The sequence below is a fragment of the Aegilops tauschii genome, chromosome 5 (genome assembly GCF_002575655.3).
Source record: "Aegilops tauschii subsp. strangulata cultivar AL8/78 chromosome 5, Aet v6.0, whole genome shotgun sequence".
NCBI lineage: Eukaryota > Viridiplantae > Streptophyta > Magnoliopsida > Poales > Poaceae > Aegilops > Aegilops tauschii.
This window is the reverse complement of record NC_053039.3, coordinates 41,386,907-41,400,086: the sequence shown is the minus strand read 5'-3', so window position 1 is coordinate 41,400,086 and position 13,180 is coordinate 41,386,907. Positions and strand designations below refer to the sequence as shown.

At 46.0% G+C, this 13,180-nt stretch overlaps 1 protein-coding gene across 1 annotated transcript; it reads right to left on the bottom strand.

Annotated features, from left to right (window-relative positions):
* Positions 1-1,911: 1,911 nt before the first annotated feature.
* Positions 1,912-7,660, bottom strand: LOC109735105 (K(+) efflux antiporter 3, chloroplastic). The gene is made up of 18 exons (XM_020294318.4): positions 7,048-7,660; positions 6,851-6,952; positions 6,659-6,739; positions 6,181-6,282; positions 5,774-5,851; positions 5,449-5,517; positions 5,283-5,333; positions 4,826-4,939; positions 4,625-4,726; positions 4,404-4,538; positions 4,041-4,222; positions 3,815-3,953; positions 3,660-3,731; positions 3,478-3,579; positions 3,228-3,389; positions 3,026-3,115; positions 2,760-2,921; positions 1,912-2,640 (listed from the first exon to the last, which is right to left on the bottom strand). Exons 1-18 carry the CDS (start codon positions 7,408-7,410, stop codon positions 2,407-2,409), a joined length of 2,340 nt encoding a protein of 779 aa, XP_020149907.1. The 5' UTR covers positions 7,411-7,660; the 3' UTR covers positions 1,912-2,406.
* Positions 7,661-13,180: the final 5,520 nt, after the last annotated feature.

Sequence of the window (13,180 nt, the reverse complement as noted above, 5' to 3'; positions counted from 1 at the left end):
AGAAAAAGGCAAGTTGGAACGGTTGGATCAAAATCCAATGGTTGTGTGCCCTTATTATTGGGTGCATGCTATGCGTCCAATGGGTGAGTTTGCCCACCTCCCAGACCATCTGATAGACTTGATCACTATATTATGGCGTCCGATATTACCGAAAAAGGGTTGCCCCCCGCTTTATATTATAAAGCAACGACCACACGATACACTGGCTGGGGCCTCAGCACAAGCAAGCCCAAAAGAAACGAAAAAGGAACTGAAGAGAAAATAATGCCAACAACGGCGGATCAACGAAAACGATGAGGACCCGCAACCGCCGCGCCCACCGGAAAATTCCACCACGCTCCTAGCACTCCGGACCGCCGCATACCAAACAACACCTTCAAGAAGGATCGCGACGATGACGACGCTGTCGCCCGGACATGTCCTAGGGTTTCCCCCGGTACGCGAGGGGTGAGGTGGAAGGGGTATGCCCGACGCCCTTCAGGAAGGCATGGCGGCGCCCACGGGCGTCACCGCGTCGGTGCCGGCCCTGCCGACAAGGATTTCTCCCGACCACCCACCAACCACGACCCCAGACGATCCATCCCGCGCCACCAAACACACCGCCCATCAACTTGCGCCACCACGGTCGAGCAGTCTCCATCGTTGTCTCACCATGGCAAACAAAACGGGACCAACGGAAACAAGATGACGCAACCAGGAACCAGGAGCGGCAACATCAGCAGCCTCGCGGGAGGGGACATCCTCCACCGCCCCCGACGGGATCCGGCCGGACGCAGCACAGGGGCAAACCGGGCCACCCCCGGCCCAGCCGAGCCCGAAACGGGCTCGCGAAGCCCCCGTCGCCGCGCTGCAGAAGGCGAGCCACCATCGCCACCACCCCCAGCACGAGTCACGCCCCCGACCCGCCGGAGACGCCGCAAGCAGACCGGGCCAGGCCCGCCCATACCCAGATCGAGCCCAAAAGGGCCCAGATCTGGGCCGGGGAGGCCCGCCGCGAGCCACCGCGCCGCCCCGCCGCCAAGCGGCCGCGCCACCGCCCGCACGCCACCCAGCACTCCGCCGCCCAGGGAGCCGCGCCGCCGCCGGATCCATTGTCGCCGAGGAGCACCCCCGTCGGCCGCCGTCCGCCCGAGCCGAGGCGCCATGCGGGGGGGGGAGACCGGGGCCGCCGCCGCCGGCACCACGCGGGCAAGGCCCGGTGGCCCAGGCCGACGGCGGCGGAAGGGAAGGAGGGGAGGGGAGGGCTGGGAGGGGCGACAAGAGCCCCAAGTCGCCCCGCTCGGGGAGGCGACGCGGGGGAGGAGGAGGGGAATGGTCCTTAATACCAACCTTCGGCGTCCGATATTCAAACATCAAACTCCGATAGAAAAAGAAATTTGTATGTGTGCACCACAAACGCAATATTCGTTTTCAGTCCAAAGACATGCAACAATATCACAACATTTCAAACCTATCATGTAACACTCTTTGTCTTCCCTATGCAACAAATCATTGTGAAAACTGATTTAACTTATGCAACATAGAAACAAACATGCGCAACAACATGAAAACAGCTTTGAAGCATGAACATAGACATTGGCAGCAGACACCTAGAATTATTGCAACATACCACAAGTGTGTATGCGATAAAACATAGCCAACCTTGCCACATATCGACACTTCCATTTTAGTCTGCTGCATGCAGGTCTGCCTCCATTGTCAGTTTATCACACCCTCCGGCCTTCCATGCCTGCAGAGGTTAACTATGCATTTTTTCAAAAAAAAAACATTATTAATGATGCATGGTACTCATTCAAATCTTGCGAGTAGCAAGATTTGAACTCCTTAGTTCCTGATCTTTTACTCCAGCTGCTATCAATACAAAGAGCCGAGCAAAGCAATGCTTCAAGTTCATTCAGAAAGTTCAACTTGTCGCGGCAAGGACAAACCGTTTGGTCCAGTATTATTATACATTCACTAGTTTCTGCGTGTCTGCATGTACATTTATTTTTTACAGGAATTGTTTGGCCTACTGTCCTAGTAGTATACAACAGACACAAATTAGAGAAATGTGATACAAATAATTATCTAGCCATACAGGTTACTTCTGCTTGCACAAATCACCCTGCCAATAATGCTTTTCAGGGATTCTGAAATGTTGATACTTCAATTTCTAAATGCCCGCCGAGAATTCAAATCACGGCTATAAATCTCAATCTGCCCAAATTGGCCTGCCCGGTTTCAATTTGCGAGCTGCAAATCTCAGCTCGCGCGATGCGGTGTAATCGTCATATCCACAGATTGTGTGCCTCCAGGTTTCAGTACTTCAGTCTCCAGATGTGCTGTACAAAGAGAGCTATTACCTATGAGAAAACCACAAGTTCAGTGCCTTCGCTTCATCACCCCTACAAAAACTGGTCTGGTCCATCATCTCCTTGCTTCCGCTGGAGGCTCCACCGTTTCCTCGCCGTCAGCGGTTTCCAGGAGACAATATTTGACACCGTCTTCAGATTCATTTTTGGTGTTCAAATTAGGCATGGGATTCTCTGGAGTCGTTTTTATCACCCGTACCTCCGGGCGACTGCTTAGACCTAGCGATTGCTCCCGGGGAATCATTCCGGAACCGTTCCCATTGGACTCGACCAAGTCCGATACCCTAACCTGCAACAGGTATTTTATTCAGGTCATATGGGGAAGTGAAGCATCATGAAAATAAGAACTACTAATCTGTAGGGAGTGTAATATTAGAGTCGGTTTTGAGCACTAATGATTTTATGAACCTGAAGTGACTCCATGGTAGTAGTTTCACGAGACTCGACGTTGTTGAGTGCCTCCTGAGCTTGTAACTCCATCGAGTCCCTCACAAGCTTACTCAGGAAAGATACATCATCAGACATGACACCCAGCCCTTTCATAAGCATCGAGCCGAGTTGCAAGCTAGTCTGCAGGAAGGGGTCAACAAAAGAAAAGAGTTGATGCAAATTTTTGTTACACATATCCATACATAAGGAGCTTCTCAGTCGATGCAAACGTGTTTCTATATTACCTCAGCATTTTCCAGAACAACATCGGTCGCACCTGCTTTCCTTAAATCCAACAAATGAGACATGTCTTGAGCCCTAACATACACGGGAACCTGGGAAAGCAAAAGGTATTATGAAAGCATTCGTTTGTTCACAATGCATTTATAACAAGTACTATGTGCTAACTTGATAAATAAATCATGAGAAATGGATCATATATTTTACCGCAGGAAAAGCTTGTCGCAATCTGTCGACAGACTCGACTGTTTCTTCCTTCCCGGTATACATGATCATGACAGCTTTAGGAGAAGATATGCCAGCAGATTGCATAACGGCGGGGCGCGAACCATCTCCATATAACACTGGAAATCCTGATTTTCTGGCTGACTGGTAAGGAATGAAGACAGATGCTTTAGTTTAACATATGTATGAAGACGCATCAACTATTAATACCAAATATTCTCTTAATGTCAACCTTTACAACAGCAGGATTTAGATCAAACGCGACATACGGCCATCCTTCTGTATCTCGCTCGAGCCCGAAAGATAATGGTGCAGCCAAAAACTTTGCAAGGACCTGTAAGAATATTACGAGGCATATGATATAACAGTTCAGTGGCCAGCTTTAACAACAAAGGAAAATATGATGTAATATACCTGTCCCATCTCTCCAAAGCCAAGAATGACAATAGGTTCAGTCGCACCATAATTTGCCTCCTCAGCTGGTTTCTGTAAAAGATTGCCTTAAGAATTCACGAAAATAGGCAGCAACCATGACCGTTGTGAGTGTATAAGACATGGCAGTCACGTACTACTTCTTTTGTTTCAGATCTCTCATCAATGATTCCTGCTGCTTTTCTTCCAAGGTCATTCAGTAACGGAGTTAATGCCATTGACAGCACAACGACGATAATGAGCAGCTTATTCAGCTCAAGCGGTAGGACGCCAAGCCTGTTTCAATCAAAGTACCAAGGGCTGAAAACAAGATGTCTGAGAAGACAAGAACAATATAATGGAAGACTTGTAATAAAAACTGACCTGTTTGCCAAAGAAAATACCACGAACCCAAACTCCCCTCCTTGAGAAAGCAGCAATCCTATCCTTACACTCTCTTGAAAAGTTAGTCCGACTCTTGTTGCTAATGCAGTAGTTATCAATGTCTTGATTGCAATAAGGCCAGCCAACAGCGATAGAACATTAGGCCACTCACGGATGAGAAGCTGCAATAGAAGGAGAAAATACAAGGTGTGTTGATAAGAACCTGCAATATGTTCCACTGAAGAAGATAAATAATGGGGCAACATTACTTTCAAAGTGGTTTCTCTTTGATGTACTGCCAAGTTAGACACATGAGACATTAACTAATGTTCACCGATATAGATGATGGCAATGTTGTTTAACCTGCATGTCGATAGAAGTTCCTGTTGTCACAAAGAACAATCCAAGGAGCAAGCCTCTGAATGGTCTTATGTCAGCTTCTATTTGCGTACGGAAGTTTGTTTCTGCAAGGAGGGCCCCAGCCAGAAAAGCACCTAGCTACATAGGACACAAGTTCAACAATCAGCAAATAATAAAAACTGGAAGAGCATAATCTATATTTGATTTCAGAATTAAAAACTTACAGTGTCACTAAAGCCCAACCACTGGGTGAGAAGTGAGGTTCCTGAAACGGTGAGAAGGCAGAGGGCAACAAATGCTTCTGAGCTCCTCGACTCTGCAACAAACTGCAGGAAGGTTTAACCAATAATCATTTTATCGAACATCAAGAGCTGATTGAAAATAACATACAAGCTTGTATTCAGAAAATTTATAAAATAAAAGACCTCAAAGATGCGCCTGATGAGATATTTCCCTCCAAGTGAAAGTATGCCAAGTCCACCCAGTGCTTTTAAGCTTTCAGCTAGTAGCATAGGCCACACACTTTGCTCCACAACATTCTGCGATAAAATGCATAATAAATACTGATGATAACCTAATAGATAAAGCGGAAACTCATATGTTGCAAAGGCAGAGCTGCATTTTTCATGCTTAGAGACCAATACAGTAGTTCACTAGGTAGGGGAACATAACAAGAATAAATATTTGCAAACCATTTGCCAATATTACCTGGCTACTCGCTCACTAAGGCAAATCTCATGCAGTGAACATTTTCCAAGTTATTACACAGAATCCTTAAGTCCTCTTAGTTAGATTATGATGTGATGAGAAAGTCTATCAGGTTGATATTTTTCGAACAACTTTCATGCAGGCTAATATCTCAAGTGCTAACCTTTTGCATACCTGACTCTCTAGAACAGGGAGTATGACCAAGAGAGGAACAACGGCAATATCCTGTGTATCAGCAGAATACATACTGGAATTAATACACCGTTTACTCTTTGGAAAAAAATCTTTAAAATGGACCATTTGGAGAAAAGGAATGGGAAAGAGGGCTTCGGTTAATCACCTGGAGGAGGAGGATTCCCAGTGTGGCCGAACCAAATCTTGTTGCAAGCTCACCTTTCTCAGCAAGAAGCTGTATACAAAATCCACAAGCATTGCACGTTGTTATCTTGTGCAGATGCAAAAAAAGAGGGGGGGGGGGGGGGGGGGGCATATTTTGTGTACTAAGAAATTTAGCTGTGCTATTGTAGCAGAGGTAGTTGCAATGTACCCAATATGGATAAGCTCTCATTGAAAGGTTCATACTTGAAAAAAGTGTCTAACGATATAAAAAAAATACCAGAAAACAGCTGATACATTGCTAGCCAGTGAGTACAATTAGTGTGTACCTGAAGAACAAAAGCAGACGAAGATAAGGAGAGGGCAGCTCCAATCACTATTGCTTCGTCGACACTCCTGATATTCACCTGCATATGTAGATCCAAATTAAATGTAATTATTAAATAGAATAAACAGCTGAGTTAGTATTGATAAGCCAGACAATTTTAGCAATACACGTATCAAGAAAAAAAATTGAGATCACAAATTGAAGAATAGTTTGTGTTATTGGTAAATATTTCAACAATGCATACTTCACGCCCCCGAGAGTATAAGCAATCAGAATAAGAAAGTGAGGAACCATTGGTAGAATATAAAAGGGAAATGAGATCACATGGAAGATTGTTTGGAAAACAATTTCTGCCTGTGTAGAAATACAGGTCACATAACTTTTTTCCGGTTTAAGAGCACTCCTTACCAGGTCAGGTCTTGAATTAAAGAGGAACTGCAGGATTCTTGTTCCAATAGCACCATTAGGGGGAAGCTCAAATGCCGCAAAGGCCAGCGTTGACAAAAGAACCTTGAGAATAAATTGAAAGGCATAAGATCAGTTCCCATGGAGTATTCCAAAATTCTACTTGAAAGTCATCAATGAACAAAACCATAGAAATACGCTGGTGCCAGGAAAAGTTCAGTTCCACAAGTGCCAAGAGAACCTTGTGCCTAATAGCAGGGCATGGCTTGGACAATAATTAATGAGATTAGAATGTACTCCTAGTAGCAATTTGATTCACACCAATCAATACAGATACTTCCATTTGTCAATGCTTATTATTGGAGTCAGTAAAACTACTCTGAACTAACATGAGAAACCGATGACAGATGATAGGTTGGTAGAAATAGTACGGTTAGGATAATGTTATAATAGATCAGTGAGTAAGCAATGGGATGCACACCTGAGGCAAACCGATCCCGAAGGCGAACTTGGCAAGGGCTTTGAGGCGAGAGAGGGAGAGCTCCAGCCCCATCTCGAACAACTGCAGTGCAGAAGAGGCGGAGCGGCAAATCAATCACTCAATCCATCAGTTAATCAATCAATAACGAATCATCTGAATTCCTGATGAGGCCGAACTGGTCAGAAGAAGTACCAGGAAGAGGATCCCCCACTCGGAGAGGAGCTTGACGTCGGTGAGGTTCCTGATGAGGCCGAACTGGTTGAGGACGACGCCGGCGCAGAAGAAGCCGAGGATCTGCGGAAGGGATCAACACGGGAGATATATAATGTCAGGAGGCGCGCGGAGCGGAGGCGGCGGGGAGCTAGCGGAGGCGCGGAGCGACACTTGACCGGGCTAGCCTTGACGACGCGGAAGGCGGGGACGACGAGGACGGTGACGCCGAGGAAGGTGAGGGTGTCGAAGCCCAGGTCGTTGATCACCTCCACGGCGCTGGCGATCTCCACGCCCACCCCCGCGCGCACCCGGAACGCCCGCCGCCCCCTCCTCGTCGTCGTCCTGATCATCGTCGTCCTCGCCGCCGCCTCCCCGAGCCCCAGGCGAGATAGGGAAGGCGACGCCGACGCCCTGCTCCTCCGGCGCGGCTGGACCACGCAGGCGGCGACCGACGTGGACGCGGCCGTCACCCGGGACCGGGAGGAGGACGCGCAGCGGCAGCAAGCGGGGAAGCACCCCGCCACCGCCGCCGCCGCCATGGCGCCAGAGCAGTTGGCTGCAGTGTGAGGCGAGGCGTGTGCCGTCCGGTGGGTGTGCGCGCGCGGGAACTCGGGAGCCGGGAGCTATCCGTTGGGAACAAGATAAGGAGGCGTTTGAGGCGGAGCGGAGCGCCGCGCGGGGTCTCCTCCGCCTCTCGCTGTCGCGCCTTCCCGCGGCCACGCTCTCTCTCGCTCGCCGGTGGACTGACTTCCTCCTCCCGCTTCGCCAGCCACAAACATCTTACCACAAGCACTGCTTGGCTTGGTAATTTGATGAGTGGATTACCACCCTACAAGCATATTAATCCAACACATGCATTATAAGAAAACCATCAAAAGAGGATGAAAATACAGTCCGGTCCAAGGGAGCCCTTCACCCCTCTCCATTCCACACGTACCGATGGTGAGCCGATGTCGCCGTCGCTCGAGTTCCGTGTCGTCGCCGGAACAAGAAAGTGGAATCCATGCAGGCAGACGGGAAGTGGCGGTGATGTCGATGTTGAAGGATCCACGGCCTGGAGAACAAGAGGGTGTTGGGTCGATCAGACCTAGACATCCATGCGAGTCAACGGGATAGCCAAATCGGCGCCATTGCTACCAAAGCACCACCAGCCCAACAAAGACGCAACAACTACCACTCTGTCTCCAGAGGAAAAGGCAAACATGTCCGTCCGAAAATAGTTGTTAGATCCGACTGTTGGGTAAGCAGTAATTTCAAAAAAATTCCTACGAACACGCAAGATCTATCTAGGTGATGCATAGCAACAAAGGGGAGAGTGTTGTTTACCTACCCTCGTAAACCGAAAGCGGAAGCGTTATGACAACGCGGTTGATGTAGTCGTACGCTTCACGATCCGACCGATCCTAGCACCGAAGATACGGTACCTCCACGATCTGCACACGTTCAGCTCGGTGACGTCCCACGAACTCTAGATCCAGCTGAGGTCGAGGGAGAGTTTCGTCAGCACGACGGCGTGATGACGGTAATGATGAAGTTACCGACGCAGGGCTTCGCCTAAGCACTACAAAGATATGACCAAGGTGGAAATCTGTGGAGGGGGGCACCGCACACGGCTAATCAATCAGCTTGTGTGTTCTAGGGTGCCCCTTGCCCCCGTATATAAAGGAGCAAGGGGGAGGCCGGCCAGCCCTCAAGGGGCGCGCCCCCAAGTAGGATTCCTACTAGGAATCCTATTCCTAGTAGGTTTCCAACAAGGGAAGGAAGAGGGGGAAGGAAGGAGTAGGAGAGAGGGAGGGAAAAAAAAAAGGTGGGCGCCGCCCCCCTCCTGTCCAATTCGGACTCCACAAGGGGGGGCAGCCCTAAGGGCCCCTCCTCTCTCTCACACAAGGCTCATGTTGGCCCATTAGTTCCCCTGAGGGTTCCGATAACCCCCGGCACTCCGATATTTATCCGGTGACCCCCGAAACTCATCCAGTGTCCGAATAACATCGTCCAATATATCAATCTTTATGTCTCGACCATTTCGAGACTCCTCGTCATGTCCGTGATCACATCCGGGACTCCGAACTACCTTTGATACATCGAAACACATTTAGATACATTAAAACTGAGCACTTTTCCAGCCCTCTCAGACCATCAGCGTTCTCGGCCGTCCGATCGTCATTTTTTAGCCTTTTCAGCCGTCAGATTAGCTGTGAATCACGTCTAATCTGGCTCCGTTCGCTAACAAGGATGTGTCGCTACTCTGGTCACTTTTTTGGGTGTCGATGGTTATGTTGGGCCTAATGGGCATGTAGCCCCCTCATTCGCGTAGGGCCTCAGAAAAAAAATAAGCGTTTCCTCCCATTCCACCCTGACCTTTCTTCTCTCGTTTAATTCCCATCCCAGATCTCTCCTCTTCTCGTCGGCGAAACAGGTTGCGCCGCCACAGATGCCATTCCGTATGGCTTGCAGCCCCTCGCGGTACTGCCTTCATGGTGGAACGAAGCCTCCATCTTCGCCCAATCATCGATGTCCTCCTTCTCCGGTATTTCCCTGAAGATGCAGTAGTGAGGGACTCTGCCTCGTGGCGGAGACGAGTCCACTTTCTGACCGGCGGAGGCACTACACCGCTGCAGCCTGGACCAGATTTTTCGTACGAATCCTTGGGTTCGCCATCGCCATCTCGATCTCCCGATCCTATGATCTATAGTCCTCGAGCACGACACCGCCAGATCGAGCACCCTCCGTAGGTACTCGCGGACATCGGGGAAGATTTGGCCAGGGCGTGCATCATTTTGCTGGACAGGTTTGTTAATCTACACCGACCAGTTTTGTACATCACAAGAAATCTGAACAGGAAGTTTTCAAACTTGAGTAACTGGATTTCATTGATTCAAATGATAATCTTGTAATCTGTACAGAGTTCCTGTGATTTCTTACCCAACTCATCTCCATACAGACGTCCTGGACTGATTGTAATTCTATTTCGGAAGAAAATATACAATCCATTGTTTCACTATTAAGGCTAGCATCAGGAGGTTGTTCATGTCATCAAAACGTGCAACAAGAATCTGAGCCCAACAGAAATGAGTTATTTTTGCATTGACCGAAAGTGCAACTACACTGCAGCTTCTTCAAGGTATGAAAATAAGCATGTCGTCTCATACACCCAGTGCTTAATCTATCAATTATATCCTAAAGATATGGGTTTACCAGTGTACGAAGTTCATCTTATTGGGATTTAAAAAAAAGATCATCTTAGCAGTGTTAGCCCCCTAATTTACTCTCTATGGAACCCTTTCTTCAATTAAGGGGTGGTATCCTTTAAAAGAAATGTATGACATGGAAGGTTGAGTTTGTGTTCTTTATGGAAGTATCATCACAAATGATAGGGAAAATTGATATTGCCAGCACGTAGATCAGAAAACGTTCCAGCTAAGAGAGCTGCCATTAGTTGTCAAAAAATTATTATTGTCTTTAGTGTCAATGAAAATTGTCTTCTTACCGGAATCCTTCCATTCTGCAATCTCTTTCCGCTTAGGTTCATGTTACCTACACATATATCATATTCAGGGCATCTAGAAGTGCAAGCTGCAAGGTGTTCAGAATACAGCAATAAATAAAAGGACAGTTAGAGAGTAAAAGTCCCAGCAGCAATACTGGTTAAGATATATGAACAGGTTGATCATTTTGTAATAAATTTTCGATTCCTACCATGCAGTTAGTCCATAATGTTTTACCTGTCTTGCCCATGAGATACCAGAAATGATTATTACCTTGGATATACTCTTTTTATTTCATCCTCTCAAGTGAATGAAAGAGTATACTATATGTAAATTTTATGGTTCTTTCCCTATTTGTAGGAAACAATAATAAGTTGAATGCAAGGTAACAGAACATGCATTATTATTTGGAATGAAGGTCCCCTTGATTCTTAAGACCTTTAGATGAGTGCTTGTTCAATATTTCACGGGCCTTCATTTCTAGAATGGTCTTTTCCTTACATTATATTTTAGAATAAACAGTTCTTACATTTTATCGGGATTCATGCAAGTTTAATGCTTGAAGTGATCTACATTTCTACAGTTGTTGTTCAGGAACCCATGTTTGCATTTACTTGACTGTTTAATGCTTCCATTCCAACATGGATGATATTTTGGCTAGCTGAAAGCAGATAGTGTATGCTCCATGGAGAAGTTCCTTTTGCTTTTCTGGATCAGCAAACACTATTAAATAATTGTGCCTACCTTCTTTGTGATAGCGCGCTATAGGTTAGACTCAGTTTGAACATTTTATGCAAGTTTTATGTACGATATATAAGATGTTGGGTAACATCTTTTCGGCAGCTCTACACATGTTGATACTCTCCTATCCTAGCATGTGTACTGAAATGTTAATTAGAGAGTTATGGTAAACCTGCAGTGTGCTATATGTAAATTAGTTGTGTGCCATGTTGAGAACTTGCTTTCTTGGTTCTTAATCTTAGGATTTCTCGCCTGGTTCTATTGGCAAGACACCCTGCCGTGTCACTTTGCCTCTAATATTTCACCATTCTGTCAGCAAGATGGATGGCCGCAGCAATACACATCTTTATTTTCTCCACCCACATGCTCTTGTTACACGTGACTATATGTCCATAACATTGTATCTCAGTGTTGGCCATGGAAATTCATATCGTTGTCATCTAGGTGATCTATATTTTAGCTGCAAGGTCAGCCTCAACAGTCAATGGGAGGTTATCCCTGCTAAAATATTCATGTGGAAAATGGAAAATAATAGTTCTCACGATTTGACTACCAAAAGTATTAGTTCCAAAGTTGTTTTGTGTGTGCAGGCTTACCTGAGTCAATCATCAATTTCAATACGCTTGGAAATGCCACAATGATTGCTCAGAATAAGTGAAACTATTGGATGCTCTCAAGGAAAGCGACGCTGAAGAACCAAGTAAGCGGGCTGCTCAATCATGAGCCATGAATTACCTTAGCAATGTTGTATTTATTTTGATTTTTTGAGCTAAAAGGTAATCGGTTATTAAATTGTGTCCGAGGGAACTTGCGTATTTGAATTAAGGACATCAAATGGAAGCATATGGGCTTTCTCAACTAGATGCTATTACTAAGGAATAATCAACTCTACCATTACTTAAGAAATAAACATATACAAATATATGTGCAAATTCCTACCATTTTATTGTCAAAATGAGCGGGCACGGCAACGCGTGTCATCCATGATCTAGTAAACTCATAATACCGATCGTCACTGAACGTTAAGCGTGCGGACCCTACGGGTTCGAAAACTGTATAGACATGACCGAGACTCATCTCCGGTCAATAACCAATAGCGGAACCTGGATGCTCATATTGGTTCCTACATATTCTACGAAGATCTTTATCGGTCAAACCGCACAATCTCGTTACCGGCAAGTCTCTTTACTCGTTCCGTAATGCATCATCTCGTGACTAACTCATTAGTCACATTGCTTGCAAGGCTTATAATGATGTGCATTACCGAGAGGGCCCAGAGATACCTCTCCGACAATCGGAGTGACAAATCCTAATCTCGATCTATGCCAACTCAACAAACATCATCGGAGACACCTATACAGCATCTTTATAATCACCTAGTTACGTTGTGACGTTTGATAGCACACAAAGTGTTCCTCCGGTAATCGGGAGTTGCATAATTTCATAGTCATAGGAACATGTATAAGTCATGAAGAAAGCAATAGCAACATACTAAAGGATCAACTGCTAAGCTAACGAAATGGGTCAAGTCAATCACATCATTCTCTAATGATGTGATCCCGTTCATCAAATGACAACACATGTTTATGGCTAGGAAACGTAACCATCTTTGATTAACGAGCTAGTCAAAGTAGAGGCATACTAGCTAGTGACACTCTGTTTGTCTATGAATTCACACATGTATTAAGTTTCCGGTTAATACAATTCTTGCATGAATAATAAACATTTATCATGAAATAAGGAAATAAATAATAACTTTATTATTGCCTCTAGGGCATACTTCCTTCAGTCTCCCACTTGCACTAGAGTCAATAATATAGTTCACATCGCCATGTGATTTAACACCAATAGTTCATACCTTTATGTGATTAACACCCATAGTTCACATCGCCATGTGACCAACACTCAAAAGGTTTACTAGAGTCAATAATCTAGTTCACATCGCTATGTGATTAACACCCAAGAGCAATAAGGTATGATCATGTTTTGCCTGTGACATAATTTTTTTAGTCTACGGGTCTGCAACATTCAGATCCGTATGTATTTTGCAAATTTCTATGTCTACAATAATCTGCACGGAGCT